Below are 15,103 nucleotides of genomic sequence, written 5' to 3'. Positions count from 1 at the left end.
TGTAGGGAGTATGTCATTTATTAACCCAGTGTTCCCCCACTCACTGGTCACTACTCTTGACTCGTAGGACAACAGGTACAGAACTGCAAGGGATCATCCCCAGCTCCGTGATCACCAGATCCACCAGTTCTGGGGGGGTCACATCATAGACCAGATTCAACAACCGCAGGGATGCGTGGTTCTGCCAGTTAGCCAGGGCCACGTGTTCTCCTCGCTCACACAGCAGATCGTCAGGGTCATCTGCAATGGGAGGCATGCCTTTTATGTCCTTTCCGAAGGCAAGTTGTAGTTCAACCTCCCCTCTCCCTCCCAAATCTTCTTAGGTCCCAGGAACCTTCTCTCCTGCCCTTCTGGGCCTCCTTACCTAGTTCGTTAGAGACAAAGGCATCAGTCTGCACCCGCTCACAGAACTTGTATGTTTCACAGCAGACCAGCACTGGCACGTTGTGGGCCCGGGCCACTAGGGCCAGCTGCGCCGTCCCTACCCGTGACATCACAGACCCATTGGCCAGGAGAGCATGAGCTCCCAATAGCACCTTAGAAACCTATTGTGGAGAGTAGAAAGGGGGAAAAAAGGCCATGTGTGATCAAGTGCAGATTAAGATTCCCAGCTCCTACCCAGGACAGCAGTAGCAAGACAATGAATAACAAATCCTAATGATGGCTCTTGGAAAACACTTGCCCATTGACCCAGCCTACCACCCACAGGAAAACTAAACTCTGAAGTCACTTTGGTCCTGTTCCTCCTTGATGGCTTCGCGTTCAGTCAGGTTTGTGCAAGAGCTAGACGTGCTGTATAAAAATGCTGTAGATGTTTTTCCTTCTAGATACAAACACGGCTATGTAATTCTAAGATTTCTAAATGGCAACATTGAGAGACGAGCACACGCTTTTACTCCAACTTTGGAGTCCCTTTCCTCTGCCCTCACCTCTGGGAGAACATAGGAAGCTGCAGGAATCAGCAGGTAGGAGACTGGGACCCCCACACGGACCAGAGAACGCAGCGTGTGCTTGCCCTCCAGCCGTGGCCGGCTGTCCACCACTACCACCCGAAACCGCCGGCCCTTCGTCCAGGCCTCCTGAAGAATGCGTGACACCAGAGAGGAGCTGGAGTGAATGGAGAGGATGATTCAGTTATAAATGTCAGCTCATTCCGAAAGGGCTCGAGGGCAGTCTCTTCTTCAGATCATTTCACGCCCCAGTTTTCTTGGTCACAAGGTCTGGCCCCTACCATCCATACACCAGGATCACATCTCCGTCGCTGATCTTCTCATAAGCAAAGCGTGAGATCGCCTGAGCTGCAAGCACGATCTTCTCTTGCACATACTGATCAATGGCTGCTCGAAGTTCTGACTTGGCCTAAATGGAGTCAGAGACTTAGGGAACAAGAAACGGACCCATCTTTCCCCTGACTGTTGTGCCAGAGCCTGGAATATGCGTATAATGATGGGCTTAAAGTGGGCCCAGCTCAAACAGTCCCGTCCCCCCCCCAACCCTTGACCAGGCCGACAGAGCACTGCCCCTCCTGGGAGTCTCCAACGTGTTTCTAGCTCTCTTCCCCAAGTGCATGCCTTGCTCATGCCTCATACTCATCACCTCCTCTTCCCGCTTGGAGCTGCTCACACCCGTGATCTCCTTGTTCAGAAACTTGATGGCGTTGTACATGCTCGCTGACAGGGGACGGCACTGAGTCAGGAAGCTACAACGACAACACTGGACATCGGTGCAACTCTTCACAACTCACAAAGCTTTTGCATTTAAAGACACTTTTTTTTAAAAAAAGATGGGAAACCAAAAATGACCATAGAGGCAGAGAAGCAAAGAAAAAAGGGTCCCCTGAAAAGGACTGATCAAGGTGGGGGATGGGAGTGGACAGGCAGGGGCTGTCCTTACCTGAAGTAGGGCTTTAGTTTATTCACCAGGTCCCTTGAGAGTTCTTCATTGGGTGGTGTCGTGTAGTCCTGAATCACCTAGAGTGTACACAAGGTGCAAATGCCCGCTGACAAAAGTCTCTGAAAGGGGGACAGGGTAAAAAGCTTCCCTGACAAAAATCTTCACGGGTGGAGTCACTCCCCGCTCTCCCAGAGATCGTGTGGGTGACAGACGCTGAGGGAGTGTTGGGGAAGGTGAGGCTGGCTCCTAAGAGGGAAGAGGACAGGACGTACCTGCTGCAAGGCACGAAGCAGGGCGATGCACCGGGCGTTGGAGCCGCTGACCAGGCCCTGGGAGTACTGCAGGCCGAGCCGCACCATGGCTGGGTGGATCACAGAGGATGGGATGCTGATGGGATGGCGGTGTCACACACTTTGCAAGGGAACTTGAGCACCTGCTGCCCACCTGCCCCTGATGAAAAGGAACCTCCTACCCTAGCACAGGCAACCCCACTGCTCTAGCCTTCTGCCCCGTGTTCATGCCTCTTCCCACAGATCCAACCTCGAGTTTCCAGTCGCTTTCAAAACAGGATGTCTAAAACTTCTCAGACTTAAAAGCTCATCGGACAACTTCATCATAAGATCCTACCTCATAAACTGGGTCAGAGAGTTGTGTCTGCTGTACTGGGGTAGGTGGGAGAAGAGACTGACTTTGGAGCCATAATCCTTTCGTGTTGGAACCTGGACAAAACAGGAGAACAGAACCAAGAGCCTGGAGTTTAAAACTATGGGATGATGCTGGGAGGGAAGGAGGCAGCGAGCCCACTTTGACCCAAATACCCAGCCTTTCCCAGGGTCTCCCTTTGCCTTGAGCAACTTTCCTCCCTCCATCCCATCTCCCTAGGCTCTTTCTGGCCACACACCTAACCCACTCCCTACCTGCTGTCGCTCGGGCCGTTTAACAAGCCTTCTCAGAAGTGTGGGCTCATCAACCTGGGTGTGCTCAGGTAGCCGCTTCACTCCTAGAAGAAAACAGACGTGTTTTCAAGACACCAGCTCATAATGAGAAATTTGCTTTCAGAGCTTTAAGGGACATCAAAAAAATTTGAGGTGGAGGAGAAAAGAGTAGAAGAAGAAACAGGGGGAGTTATGGTCGTGGCTCAGCGGTAACAAAACCAACTAGCATCCATAAGGACGCGGGTTTGATCCCCGGCCTTGCTCAGTGGGTTAAGGATCCGGCACAGCCGTGAGCTATGGTGTAGGTCGCAGACACAGCTCAGATCTGGTGTTGCTGTGGCTGTGGCGTAGGCCAGCAGCTACAGCTCCGATTCGACCCCTAGCCTGGGAACCTCCATATGCTGCACGTGTGGCCCTAAAAAGACAAAATCAAAATAAAAATAAACAGGGGGAGGACAAGGATGGGGAGAGAACTGGGAACCAAGGCGAAGAATGGGAGAGAAGAGCTGCTTTTCAGTGGGGAAGCCCTAGCTAACTCAGGAATGGAGAGTCAACAGAGGTCCTGAAACGATGGGAAAATACCTGAGGGGGTTTCTCCAGCTGTGCTGGGGCAGGACTGAGGAGGGGGCCCTCCTTGTTCCCCTTTTCTTGCCTGCTTCAGGGCCCGCTCAGCCTCTTGCTTCGCTCGCCGTTCAGCTCGAAGTTCAGCTTTACTCCGACCTGCTGGAATCTTCTCCTTGGCAGTGCCCAACTGACTGTCCGGTCCTGGCAGGTCTTTGGTCGGGCCTACCAAAGGTAGATGGAAGAGGTGCCCAAGCTCCAGGCAGGTACTATCTATGCCCCAACCAAAGCTTCTTTTCTGTTTATCTAAACTTTGTCTCTCTTCACTTGTTCCAACCAACTTTGTCCTGTCTCCCCTTCTTCTCTCCCGCCACATCCCTTTACCAGCTCCACAGCCCAGCCCTTTAAAAAAGCCCCCGCACCTTGACATTGGGCTGTAGACACAGCAGAGCCAGTTTCTGGTTCTGTCCCCTTTTCCTCCTTCCGTTTCTTCTTTTGCTGTTTCTTTTCTTTCCGAAGCTGCAGCTTTTCTTCTTGGGTCATCTCCCTCCCCCCTGCCTAAGACACAGACATAGAATATTGCTCTTTCCCAACCATTTCAAAAACGAATAAACACTACAGGATTCCCACAAGGTCCCTAATGCTCCTTAACTCTTACCAGCTACCTGTTACAAGCTAACAGCCCACAGGGATCGAAGCCTTTCCTCCAGGATCGCAGTCACATTACCAATAAGGCTTATAAGTTGACACTGCCTCCTGCGTAGCGCTTGACAGGCGGCTTGGGAGGGCACCCTCACTTACCCCTGGCCGAGAAGCAAGCTCCGCCTTCATCCCAGATTCCGAGTCTGCATCAGAAAACAGGGCACAAAGTGAACCAGAGAGGTTCCGGAAGGGTTTAGAGGGGCTCGTACTCGACGCAGCTGGCTGCTGGGTCCGCATGACCACGGCTCCTCCACCAGGCGGGAGGTGAGCCAGGGATCCGCGTGGGGACGCAGTGCGCAGCAGGATCAAAGGCGGCGGGAGGCGGGGGAGGAGAGAGCACGCACCCTTCCCGCAGAACAGGCCGACGCGCAGGGCGGAGTGCGCCCGAGACACCGCGGACCAGATTCCCGCGCGGTGCCGGAACCGAACGACAGAGCCGAGAAGGGCTCGGGGCCTAGCCGTAGCCTCCCGGGGCCTGGCGGCTCGCGTACCTGTTTGTGCGGCCGGCCCTTCACTCACCCTCGCGAACAGCCACAGCCACAGCAGCCATCACCCGTCCTAGGCTCCGCCCGCTGCAGTCACAGGGACCAGAGCGCCCCCAAGGCCGACAGCTGCGGAGCGCAGCTCCCCCCCCCGCCAGAGGACTACAAGCCCCGACGTGCTCTGCGGCTCCGCCCGGGCTATGGGTCGCGATAAGGGCCCGGGCAACCCTGGGTTCCCAATCCCGGCAGTAGGCTCTTGCCCTTTAGACTACAGTTCCCAGGACTCCCCGGGAAGCTGCGCCCCAGAGCGGACGTCTCCAGTCCTTCCCTCCTCGGATCTCAACGGCCCCCCCCCCCGCCCAAAAATGGCGAGCGAAGCTTCGGGGACGCGCTGAGTAGCGGAGGCGAGCGTGCAAAGCCACTGCGGCCCTCACAGTTCGGAGCCCGGCCGGGCCCTGCCGCAGGGAACATGCACTTTTCCATTCCTGAAACCGAGTCCCGCAGCGGGGACAGCGGCGGCTCCGCCTACGTGGTGAGGAGCGGCCGGAGCCCGGCCGGGCAGGGGCGGGGATAACGGGCCGGAGCCCTCCGAGCGGCCTCCGAGGTCTGGCCGCCGCCTTTCGGGCCTGGTCACTGGCCGCCAACTCCCGATGGCCTTGCTGGGAGCTTATATTACGTCTCAGATTCGTCCAGAGGTCTCCCCAGCTCCTGTAGGTCCTTTGTTCCGCCGCGTCACCTCCCTCGACTGGGCCGCGGCTACTCTGGTGGGCGTCACTGGCCTCTTGGGGAGGAAGACTCCAGCCCGAGCTCCCGGGTTTCCCCGGGACCGGTCCTTCTGCTTTGGGACCTGGCTCCGGGGCAAACAGACTGGCAACCTTCGGAAGATCTCGGCGCCTTACTCAGGCAGAGCTGTGCCAGGCAACTTCCGGCCAGGGTTCTCAAGGGGGTCGCCCAGACCGCGACCTTAAAATGCTTGCCTGTTTTTGTGTCCTCAGGCCTATAACATTCACGTGAATGGAGTCCTGCACTGTCGAGTGCGCTACAGTCAGCTCCTGGGGCTGCACGAGCAGGTGGGACTAGCACTCCTGCCTTGAGGCAGCTTCAAGCCCTTTTCTACACCTGGGCATCAGTGTCTCCATTTTCCCCCTCGTCGCTTTCCCGGGGGCTGTAGTTCCCTTTTACTCACTACCATAATCACTGCCATGTTGGATCTGGTGCTTTATCTTACCATCGTCTGACATTTCCAGGGGACTCCCCACGAATCTGCGCCTCTAACTACGCCTCCCCGTACTAACATCCTCCTTCCTGCTTCTTGGTCCCCACCTTACACAGCCTGTACACTGCCTTTGTCCGTGCATGGAGAAACCGACGACCCTTCCCCGCTCCACTGCCAAAGCACTTTCCCTCTGTCATCTGAGCTGCCACTTGAAACTCTCTTCCCTGCTCATACAAACCATTCACCAGTTTCCTTCTGTGTTCCTTGACTCACCTGAGTGGGTGTAGCTGTTCCAGTTATCCGTATGTGTCGATGATGTAATGTTTCTCTGTTCTCCACACCAAATTGTGAGCTCTGTATTTAACTCAGTACAGCGTCCTGGTTCTATTCATAACTGGTTGTGCAGCCCTAAGCAAGTTACCTGATTTCTTTGGGCCTCGGCTTTCACACCTGAAAAATGGATTTGTTGATCTGCAAAGTCCCTCTCAGTCCTAAGACACGTCGTGAACATACTTAGCCATTACTTAACTGTTTGTGCACACAAACCTTTCTTACAAAGCCCTTTGCTTCTTGTGAGGTTCAGTGAACACAGCCTTGCTAGATCATCAAGGTGCTCCCAAGACCCAGGCCCTTTACAAACTCTCCCCGTATTGTGAAGAGGCTGACTTCTACACCGTAAGATCGGAAAGAACCTGTATCTAGGACAGCGCTCCCTTGGGATGCTGCCTCTGCCAAAGGGCTCATTTCCTGGATGACCAGGGGACACAGGGGAGCAGGAACTGAGGCAGGGGAAGGAGAGCCCAGGAGGACATTATGAGTGTGTATTGCCTCTTCTCTTTTGCTGTGTTTGTGTGAAGAATTGTATCTCTTTCTCCACATAGCTTCGGAAGGAATATGGGGCCAATGTGCTTCCTGCATTCCCCCCAAAGAAGCTTTTCTCTCTGACCCCTGCTGAGGTAGAACAGAGAAGAGAGCAGTTAGAGAAGTACATGCAAGCCGGTGAGTGGTTGGAGGGAACTTTAGGCTGACTCTGTTGAGGACTCCAGGGAGAGACTCAAAACAGCTGGTTCTGTAGAAGGTTCTGAAGTAATTTCTAGATCTGGGAAGCCTCTTGTTTGATGTATTGTTTAATTACCAAAAGTAAATAGTTGGAGTTCCCGTAGTGGCTCAGCGGGTTACAATCCCAACTAGTATCCATGAGGATGTGGATTCGATCCCTGGACCCACTCAGTGGGTTAAGGATCCAGTTTTGCCGTGAGCCGTGGTGTAAGTCACAGATGTGGCTCGGATCCCGAGTTGCTGTGGCTGTGGGATGGACTGGCAGCTGCAGCTCTGCTTCGACCCCTAGCTGGGGAACTTCCATATGCTGCAGGTGTGGCTCTAAAAAGACAAAGTAAATAGCATCCAAGTGTTCTCTAGGTATCAGCAAAATAATTTGGGTGCTGCCATCTATGAGAAACACAAACACATATATATACACAAACATATATATATATATATATATATATATGTTGTCTCTTGAGGGCCGCACTCAACGGCATATGGAGGTTCCCAGGCTAGGGGTTGAATCGGAGCTGCACCTGTCAGCCTACGCCACAGCCATGCCAGATCCAAGCCACGACTGTGACCTACACTACAGCTCACAGCGAGGACGGGGATCGAACCCGCAACCTCGTAGCTCCTAGTTGGATTCGTTCCTGCTGCGCCACGACGGGAACTCCAAGAAACACTGATATGATATGCAGTAGTCTTAGAGTAATTTAGATCTGCGGGGAGAACTTAATTTGTATCTGATGTGCTTTAGATTAACATTGTTACTTCCCTGGTTCTATAGCTTGGACTCAACTAGATGGTAGCCAAGGGTGGGGCCGGTGAAGAATTTATGCAAACAGTGAGAGGTGAGGCCGGCTGGGAGATGTGACTGTCCACCATCAGCCCAGGAAATGGGGTCTGGGGGACCTATCAAGAAGAGAACTGGACAGCAGGGACAAGAGGGAATCCTAAGTTGGTAGAACATCATTCTTGTGTCCCCCACAGTGCGGCAAGACCCGTTGCTTGGGAGCAGTGAGACCTTCAATAGTTTCCTGCGTCGAGCACAACAGGTAAGGCTTTGGATGGGGCCAAGATTTAAAGGAAAACCCACGTTGGTTTAATGAGGTGGCTACAGAGGAGTCGTCCTGGCAGCTTTATGGAATGGGGCTTCTGTTGAGCCACCAAAATCAAGGAAACCCAGCCTGTAATTAAGCCGTTAAGAATAAAGGCGGAGGGACCTAGAAATAGACAGTTGGGAAGAGGTCAGAGCTGGACACTGAGCATGTTGTTAACAAGAATGTGCCTCCCGTTCCCACGTATGTTCACAACCAGGAGACACAGCAGGTGCCCACAGAAGAGGTCTCCTTGGAAGTGCTACTCAGCAACGGGCAGAAAGTTCTGGTCAACGTGCTAACTTCAGATCAAACTGAGGATGTCCTGGAGGTAAGGCACTGCCCCTCCTCCCCCTGCACCCCAGGTTCCCAGGCTCGGGGTGATTGCAACCACCCAGGATGATGCGCTGTACTCCCTTCCCTATCCTCAGGCTGTGGCTGCAAAGCTGGATCTTCCAGATGACTTGATCGGATACTTCAGTCTCTTTCTAGTTCGAGAAAAAGAGGATGGAGCCTTTTCATGTGAGTTTCTCTGGACTTTCTGCTTCCTTCTGTTTCCAGTAGTGAATTTGCCTCCTTGTCTCCCCCAAGAAGGTGGCATTTTTCTCAGGGCCTCTTTCCCTCAAGTCTAAGGACATTTTCCTTTCTTTCTTTCTTTCTTTTTTTTAAACTCATAGTTGTACGGAAGTTGCAAGAGTTTGAGCTGCCTTACGTGTCTGTTACCAGTCTTCGAAGTCAAGAGTATAAGATTGTGCTAAGGAAGAGGTCAGGACTGGGCTTGGAGGAGGGAGAGGGTGCTGGATTGGCTTATGGGGCCACGTACTGAGACAGAATCATCTGGACAAGGGGGCAGTGCTGGGTGTTTGTACCAGGCCTCCGGAGCTTCCTCCGCTCTATCACCATTAGCCCAGCAGTTCCAGAATGCTCCTGTTGTGCCCCTTTTCCATTCTACCTCCTGCCTTCCCCCAGCTTAGCCCCATTATCCGCTTTCCACCCTTTGGCCTCACAGTTATTGGGACTCTGCCTATGATGACGATGTCATGGAGAACCGGGTTGGCCTGAACCTGCTTTATGCTCAGGTGAGCTTGGAGCTGCCTCAGAACCCTTCCCCTGAAAATGACTCTGGTGACCCCCTCTGCCGAGAAAATCCCTCCGTCTTTACTCCCAGTTCATGGGGGAGTTCCTAGAACACTCTCAGGGTATCTGGCACAGCCTCTCCTCTCCCTGCTTTATAAGCTGATACGATCAAGGACTCGCTGCCAATAGCTCACTCAGATGTGGCTAGGGGTCAGGCTGGACAGAGGTAACCCAACACTTTTTTGCACTTCCGACTGGGAGCCCCGAACCCCCCCACCCCTTGTCTCCACTGTAGACGGTATCAGACATCGAGCGTGGGTGGATCCTGGTCACCAAGGAGCAGCACCGGCAGCTCAAATCTTTGCAGGAGAAGGTCTCCAAGAAGGAGGTGAGCCCTCCCTCCCTGTCTCCCTCCGGGGGCTGCTTCCTCCGGGCTGCCCCGCCTCCCCTCCTGACTGCCCCGCCTGGTGCCTGGGTTTCAGTTCCTGCGGCTGGCGCAGACGCTGCGGCACTATGGCTACTTGCGCTTTGATGCCTGTGTGGCTGACTTCCCGGAGAAGGACTGTCCGGTGGTGGTGAGCGCAGGCAATAGTGAGCTCAGCCTCCAGCTCCGCCTGCCTGGCCAGCAGCTCCGTGAAGGCTCCTTCCGGGTCACCCGCATGCGGTGCTGGCGGGTCACCTCCTCTGTGAGTTGGGGTAGGAGGGGGAGGCCTTGGGGACGGAAGCCTGGCAAGCCTGGAGCTGGGGGCATGGACTGGAGTGGGTCCGGGAGAGAGGGGGATTAGTCGGAATGAACTCAGCCTAGTCCCCTCCTCTGCCAGGTGCCGCTGCCCAGCGGGGGCACAAGCAGCCCAGGCCGGGGCCGGGGCGAGGTGCGCCTGGAACTGGCTTTCGAATACCTCATGAGCAAGGACCGGCTACAGTGGGTGACCATCACCAGCCCCCAGGTGTGAGCCCACCCTCAGGCCTCCTCTGGAGCCCCTTGCACCGTCTCTTAGATAGCCAGGTCTAGGGCTTCCAGGACTCCATGTGAGTGGGAGCCCTTGTCTTAGGGGTGCGGGGCTCAGGACGACCACTCTAGTCAGGCTGAGCCCTCTGCTTGCCCCCAGGCTATCATGATGAGCATCTGCCTGCAGTCCATGGTAGATGAACTGATGGTGAAGAAATCCGGTGGCAGTATCAGGAAGGTAAGCAGCTGAGTGGCTGTGCCCTCCCTGCCTTTGGTCCCAGGTGTCATGCTCCTCCCGAGGGAGGGGAAAGGATTGGGATTCCCAAGGGAGAGACCCGCCCTCATTAGCCCCTCACCTCCATCCCCAGATGCTGCGCCGGCGGGTCGGGGGCACCCTGAGACGCTCAGACAGCCAACAGGCAGTCAAGTCCCCACCGCTGCTTGTAAGTACCACTCCCTGGTCAGTAACCCAGCCCTGGCCTCACCTCCCCCAGTGAGGCCCCTAACACCTCTGCCTCCTCTTCCCCAGGAGTCACCTGACGCCAGCCGGGATACCATGGTCAAACTCTCAGTGAGTTTCCTACCAGGGTTGGTGAGGTTGGTGTTTGTAGAGGGTCTCAGGGAGGCTCCAGCCCTCTGACCCCCGACCCTGCCTTTATTACAGAGCAAGCTGAGTGCCGTAAGCTTGCGGGGAATTGGCACTCCCAGTACAGATGCCAGTGCCAGTGATGTCCACGGCAATTTCGCCTTCGAGGGCATTGGAGATGAGGATCTGTGATCTCCAGTGCCTGGATGTCTGCCCTCTACCCTGGAGGAATGTTCAGAAACTTGCCCTGTGCCTGTATCCCCCAAGCTGGGGGTATTTTCCTTTCTATTGTCCCCTTTTCTCCTCTTGGCCAGGGGCCTCCTAACCCACCTACCCTTCTCCCCCAGGGCTGGCTACACAAAAGATTGCCCCTCTCTTTTCAGAGCTGGCCCTCAATGCCAAATTAGCATTTAGTATTTTGCACAAAGTCCACGGGACCATGGCTACCTGCCTGGGGAGGAACTCAGCTCCCCTCAGGCTGCTTCTGGCTTCTCAGGGCCATGAGCCAAGGGGATGGGCAGAGGTCTGTGTACAGTCTGGCCCAGCTCCTCATCATTAAACTCAGCCTGATTGCTGCCTACCTCTGGTTCCCTCTCACTGCCCCTGCTCCCCCCATCACAGCTGGACTGCTGTGCTAAGGGTGAGGCCCAGTTGTGCTCGTGCCACTGCCAATTCAGCATAGACATGGCTTTGTTAGTGTTTCCTTTATTATAAAGCACTGAAATAAGTTAAATAAACAGGTACGAGGCTGGGCAGACCCCCAGCCAGTTCCTCCATGACCCTTGGGAGCAGTGGAGGTGAATCCAGGGCCCCTCTCACTGAGCTTATGAAGCGCATCAGTCAAGGCAAGGCCCCCTGGTCCACATGGGCCTTCTGCCCGTGGGGTTTGGGCTGGTCCATATAGTGCCTACGTTAGTCTGTGTGGAGCCCCTGGCCAGCGGGGGAAGAAGGAAGAAGGTGGCGTCTGGTCCATCTGTATAAAACTGACAGGAGGGTCAGGGCTCGTCCGTAGGGCCCTGAGGGAGAAGGATCTGGTTCAGGGTGAGTCTGTATGGAGAGCTCGGCTACCAGGGGCACCCAGGGCTGTCGGACCCCGAGAACTCAAAACAGAGGGAGGACTATGAGGTGGGGCCCAGCCCTCAGAGGCAGAGAGGCCAGGCCCTCCTGCCCCACCATGGCCATGCACCTTTTGGTGGCGTTTGTAGTTGTCCCAGTGGCCCGTGGTGTAGGCGCAGGTGGCACAGCGGAAGGGCTTCTCGCCTGTGTGCCGCAGCATGTGGCGTTTGAGGTTCATGCTCTGGTTGCAGCTGTAGTTGCAAAGGCTACACCGGAAAGGTTTGTCCCCAGAGTGGATTCGACCGTGACGCTTGAGGTTGGCCAGATTGCCACAGGCATAGGGGCAGAGGGGGCACTTGTAGGGCTTCTCTCCTGTGTGGACGCGCTGGTGCCGTTTCAGATTATCCAGATGAGCAGAGGCGTAAGGACAGCGGGCACAGCGAAAGGGCTTCTCACCACTGTGTGTCTTCATGTGCCGAGCCAAGTGGTTGGGATAGTGAGTGGCAAAGGGGCAGAGGCTGCAGGCAAAGCCTTTGTCACTGGGGCCCTGGGGTCCCCCACTGGCACCCCCTCCAGCCTCTCCTCGCATGCAGCGCCCACACATGGCAGCTCCCAGCCGACTCCCCTCCCCCTCCTCCAGCTCTTGTCCACAGTTCCGGCAGGTCCAAGGGAACAGCAGCTCTGGCAGTGGTTCTGATCCAGTCCCACATAGGCCCTCCCCTTCACCCCGCAGCTGCCCACAGTCCGGCAGGAAACTGGCACCGCCTGGTGGCACGTGGAGGCTCAAATCTGGAAGCAGCAGAGCATCTGTGGGGACAATGAGACCCGGGCTGTGAATCCAAGTACCACTAAACTCCCCCTGCCCGTGTCCCAGGTTCCTTGGTCCCTGGCTTTTTACCTTCAGGTCGCCGGGGCACTGCCCCCTCCTGCTCTGTGGGACTGGGAGGCCGGGCAGGACGTGGAGCACAGCAACGGAAGCCACAGGTCGGGCAGGGAGGAGTGGGGGGCCCCGCGTGGGTACGCTGATGCCGCCTCAGGTTGCCCAGGCTGCTGCAGGCAAAGGGGCAGTGGGGACAGCGGTAGGGCTTCTCGCCAGTGTGGGTGCGGGTATGTCGCGTCAGGTTGACGAGCTGGGCTGAGGCGTAGGGGCAGCGGCCACAGCGGAACGGCTTCTCCCCGCTGTGTGTCTGCATGTGCCGCTTCAGGTGGCTCGAGTAGTGGGACACGAAGGCGCAGAGGCGGCATGAGTATAGTAGCCGTGGGGGCAGCGGGGGCCCCCCACCCGGCCCTCCTGCCCCACAACACGGCCCCTCACCTGTCGGCCCCCCACACAGCTGGCAGGCTGGGCCTGGCCTCTCACCCCTGGCCTCCCCTGGACCCCTGGTTGGCTCCTCAACTTCACTCTCCGCACTTAGTGCCCGGCCGCCCCCAGACTCGTCGTCGCTCAGCCCGTAGGGAAGCCCAGGCCTGGCCCCCAGAGAGTCTCCTGGTGAGACAGATGAGAAGAAACATCAACACAGGGTAGGACCAGGCTCGAAACTCCCTTTCTCACTTGTGGTCTCCCCACTTGCTTGGCTCCACCCTTTTCTTCAATTCAATGGTCCTAAAAATTGAACATGAATTATCTACCTCCAAGCCTGTACTACTATAGTGATGACAGAGCAGAGTTGTACATAGATCCACTGAATGGAAAAAGATCAAGGGTTCACAGTGGATCACAGACTGAAATGAATCAATAACCAGTTAGGTAATTAACTGATTCTTGGGATAAGGAAATAAATACACAAGGCAGAAGCCTGAGACCTTTTTCTAGGCCCTCTGTCAGTAAGGACTCTTGGTTTTTATTTCAGAATCAGCTCCATACTATCTCAAGAGGCAAAATCTGGAGGGAAGAGGAAACAAAATAATGCATGTAACATCACTCCTAAGCCTAAAGGATAGGATTTTTCTCTTCTATAGATTCCCTCAATGACTTTCAAAAACATCCTTCATAAGTGGCATTGGTGGATAGGTAGTGTAGCAAATTAAGATGGGGTGATGATAAGATCAAAAGGAAGAATGTGGGAGGATACTTGAGGGTAGAGACTAAAACCTCAATACAAAAGTTTGTGCTGCGGATGAAAGAGAATAAGTACTAGCTTGAAAGAGGTTGCTTCCCTGAACACCTTAAAAGTAAACTCATATAAGGAATGGGCTCAGGAGCAGGACAAGGTTATGAAAAGGGCATTTGCTTTTAACCAGTTGTTTCATGTGACTCCTCCACTGTCCTGTTCATATTACCTTTGGACCAGGCCCCAGAACTTCACCTCAACAAAGTGATGGGCCATTAGGCAAATGAAGAACTCTAGCCCCAAACGAAACTAAACCCGCTCGGTAGTGGCAAGAAACGGTGTCTTGCTCACTGGCACTAAACTCCAACCTGCCTCCTAAAGGCTGAGGTTCCAGCGGTCACTAATCCTTAACCAAGTCTCCCAAACCCACCTTCAGAGTCTCTCTCGAAGCCCATGAGCTGGTCGCTGTTGCCGTCACCTTCCTCCTCTTCCTCTTCCTCTTCCTCAAACTCCAGATCCTGGCCTAGTAGCAAATCACTCTCCAACACCAGGGCCCCGGGTCCTTCGTCGAGGGAGTCTTCGGTATCCACTGAAGAGGCGAAGGGGCTTGTAGATTCTCCCTCGGGAACCGTGCCCATCATCTGCACCCAGGGTACCAGCCCTCGCAGACCCTACTGCCCGCACTCGTAGACCCTCTCGGGTTCCCTCAGTACCTCGATGGGAAGCAAGGAGTCCAGACCGCCCACCCCATCCCTCAGGAATCCCCCCTCCACCCAGACCTGAACCCACGCCACTGACCCCACCCCCGCTCCTCCCCACCTCGCGGCCTTTGACCCCTGACCTTTGACCCCCTCGCATTTCACGGGCTGCGGGTGGCTCTGCTTCCTTCGGGGCATCGTGACCGGCTCCAGCCCGACGCGCCTCCGGCCTGCGGCCGTCCGGCCCCGCCCCTCCCAATCCTGTCCGCCCGCCCTTCTTCTCAGGGCCCGCGGGCCGACCCCATGCAGCGGCGCGGGCCCCGGGCTGCCCCCGGCCCTGGCCCCGGTGCCCAGCTCAGGCCGCTCCCGCCGCCACCGCCGCCGCGTCCATTCATGGAGCCCCCTACCCCCCCTACGGAGACCAGCTGGTACCTCCGTACTCGCTTCCGCTTCCGCTGCCGCAGAGCCACACGGGACGCGTAGTTCGCGGAAGGCAGAAGGGGCGAGAGCGTCCGCAGCGTGACCAGGAAGTGATTGTGACGAAAGGAAGCGAGCGAGCCAATCAGGGACCTGATGGAACAAGAAGGGCAGGTCAAACCCTGCCCCTGCCTTTGGTTTTTAAGGGCCGCCAGGCCGGTTCCGACCCCTCCCTGGAGGAACGAGGAAGAACTCATTCCAGACTGCAGGAGCCGGGGACGATGTGCTGCGACGCCAGAATTGTAGCTCAGGGAGTTACAGTGCTCGGGCCCCCTC

The 15,103-nt window shown here is 55.8% G+C and overlaps 3 protein-coding genes across 9 annotated transcripts; 1 reads left to right on the top strand and 2 right to left on the bottom strand.

Annotated features, from left to right (window-relative positions):
• On the bottom strand, positions 1-4,694 carry EIF2B4 (eukaryotic translation initiation factor 2B subunit delta). 4 transcript variants are annotated; one of them, XM_047782401.1, is made up of 13 exons: positions 4,611-4,694; positions 4,191-4,234; positions 3,812-3,947; positions 3,411-3,614; positions 2,811-2,893; positions 2,521-2,612; positions 2,166-2,280; positions 1,894-1,970; positions 1,597-1,699; positions 1,232-1,359; positions 930-1,107; positions 365-545; positions 1-240 (listed from the first exon to the last, which is right to left on the bottom strand). In XM_047782401.1, exons 1-13 carry the CDS (start codon positions 4,639-4,641, stop codon positions 41-43), a joined length of 1,572 nt encoding a protein of 523 aa, XP_047638357.1. In that variant the 5' UTR covers positions 4,642-4,694; the 3' UTR covers positions 1-40. The 4 variants fall into 4 exon arrangements, with proteins under 4 accessions (XP_047638357.1, XP_047638356.1, XP_047638355.1 ...); XM_047782400.1 differs by having other exon boundaries at positions 4,583-4,689; XM_047782399.1 differs by lacking the exon at positions 4,611-4,694 and having other exon boundaries at positions 4,191-4,553.
• A 119-nt stretch (positions 4,695-4,813) lies between these two features.
• On the top strand, positions 4,814-11,125 carry SNX17 (sorting nexin 17). Of its 3 annotated transcripts, none has more exons than XM_047782405.1 (15): positions 4,814-5,105; positions 5,569-5,643; positions 6,671-6,788; positions 7,827-7,891; positions 8,154-8,264; positions 8,365-8,455; positions 8,611-8,698; positions 8,943-9,012; positions 9,306-9,398; positions 9,493-9,696; positions 9,832-9,957; positions 10,120-10,197; positions 10,328-10,402; positions 10,489-10,530; positions 10,624-11,125. In XM_047782405.1, exons 1-15 carry the CDS (start codon positions 5,043-5,045, stop codon positions 10,735-10,737), a joined length of 1,413 nt encoding a protein of 470 aa, XP_047638361.1. In that variant the 5' UTR covers positions 4,814-5,042; the 3' UTR covers positions 10,738-11,125. The 3 variants fall into 3 exon arrangements, with proteins under 3 accessions (XP_047638361.1, XP_047638363.1, XP_047638362.1); XM_047782406.1 differs by lacking the exon at positions 4,814-5,105 and adding an exon at positions 5,146-5,283; XM_047782407.1 differs by lacking the exon at positions 9,493-9,696 and having other exon boundaries at positions 4,905-5,105.
• Positions 11,126-11,234: 109 nt separating this feature from the next.
• ZNF513 (zinc finger protein 513) lies at positions 11,235-14,896 on the bottom strand. Of its 2 annotated transcripts, none has more exons than XM_047782404.1 (4): positions 14,783-14,896; positions 14,083-14,241; positions 12,500-13,087; positions 11,235-12,408 (listed from the first exon to the last, which is right to left on the bottom strand). In XM_047782404.1, exons 2-4 carry the CDS (start codon positions 14,105-14,107, stop codon positions 11,582-11,584), a joined length of 1,440 nt encoding a protein of 479 aa, XP_047638360.1. In that variant the 5' UTR covers positions 14,108-14,241; positions 14,783-14,896; the 3' UTR covers positions 11,235-11,581. The 2 variants fall into 2 exon arrangements, with proteins under 2 accessions (XP_047638360.1, XP_047638359.1); XM_047782403.1 differs by lacking the exon at positions 14,783-14,896 and adding an exon at positions 14,494-14,756.
• Between the last annotated feature and the right edge of the window lie 207 nt (positions 14,897-15,103).

The sequence above is a fragment of the Phacochoerus africanus genome, chromosome 5 (assembly GCF_016906955.1).
Source record: "Phacochoerus africanus isolate WHEZ1 chromosome 5, ROS_Pafr_v1, whole genome shotgun sequence".
NCBI lineage: Eukaryota > Metazoa > Chordata > Mammalia > Artiodactyla > Suidae > Phacochoerus > Phacochoerus africanus.
Note: the sequence above shows the minus strand (reverse complement) of the source record. Positions and strands in the feature narration are given on the sequence as shown.

Coding starts and splice junctions, on each gene's coding strand:
- ZNF513 (XM_047782403.1), bottom strand. CDS start 14,548: ATGCCCCGAAGGAAGCAGAGCCACCCGCAGCCCGTGAAATGCGAGGGG. Junction 14,242..14,493: donor GAAATGCGAGGGGGTCAAAG/GTCAGGGGTCAA, acceptor TCGCCTCTTCAG/TGGATACCGAAGACTCCCTC. Junction 12,409..12,499: donor AGTGCCCCGGCGACCTGAAG/GTAAAAAGCCAG, acceptor TTGTCCCCACAG/ATGCTCTGCTGCTTCCAGAT.
- EIF2B4 (XM_047782399.1), bottom strand. CDS start 4,328: ATGCGGACCCAGCAGCCAGCTGCGTCGAGTACGAGCCCCTCTAAACCC. Junction 3,615..3,811: donor GTCTACAGCCCAATGTCAAG/GTGCGGGGGCTT, acceptor TACCTTTGGTAG/GCCCGACCAAAGACCTGCCA. Junction 241..364: donor CTTTGTCTCTAACGAACTAG/GTAAGGAGGCCC, acceptor CTCCCATTGCAG/ATGACCCTGACGATCTGCTG.
- SNX17 (XM_047782405.1), top strand. CDS start 5,043: ATGCACTTTTCCATTCCTGAAACCGAGTCCCGCAGCGGGGACAGCGGC. Junction 9,013..9,305: donor TGAACCTGCTTTATGCTCAG/GTGAGCTTGGAG, acceptor TCTCCACTGTAG/ACGGTATCAGACATCGAGCG. Junction 10,531..10,623: donor ATACCATGGTCAAACTCTCA/GTGAGTTTCCTA, acceptor CCTTTATTACAG/AGCAAGCTGAGTGCCGTAAG.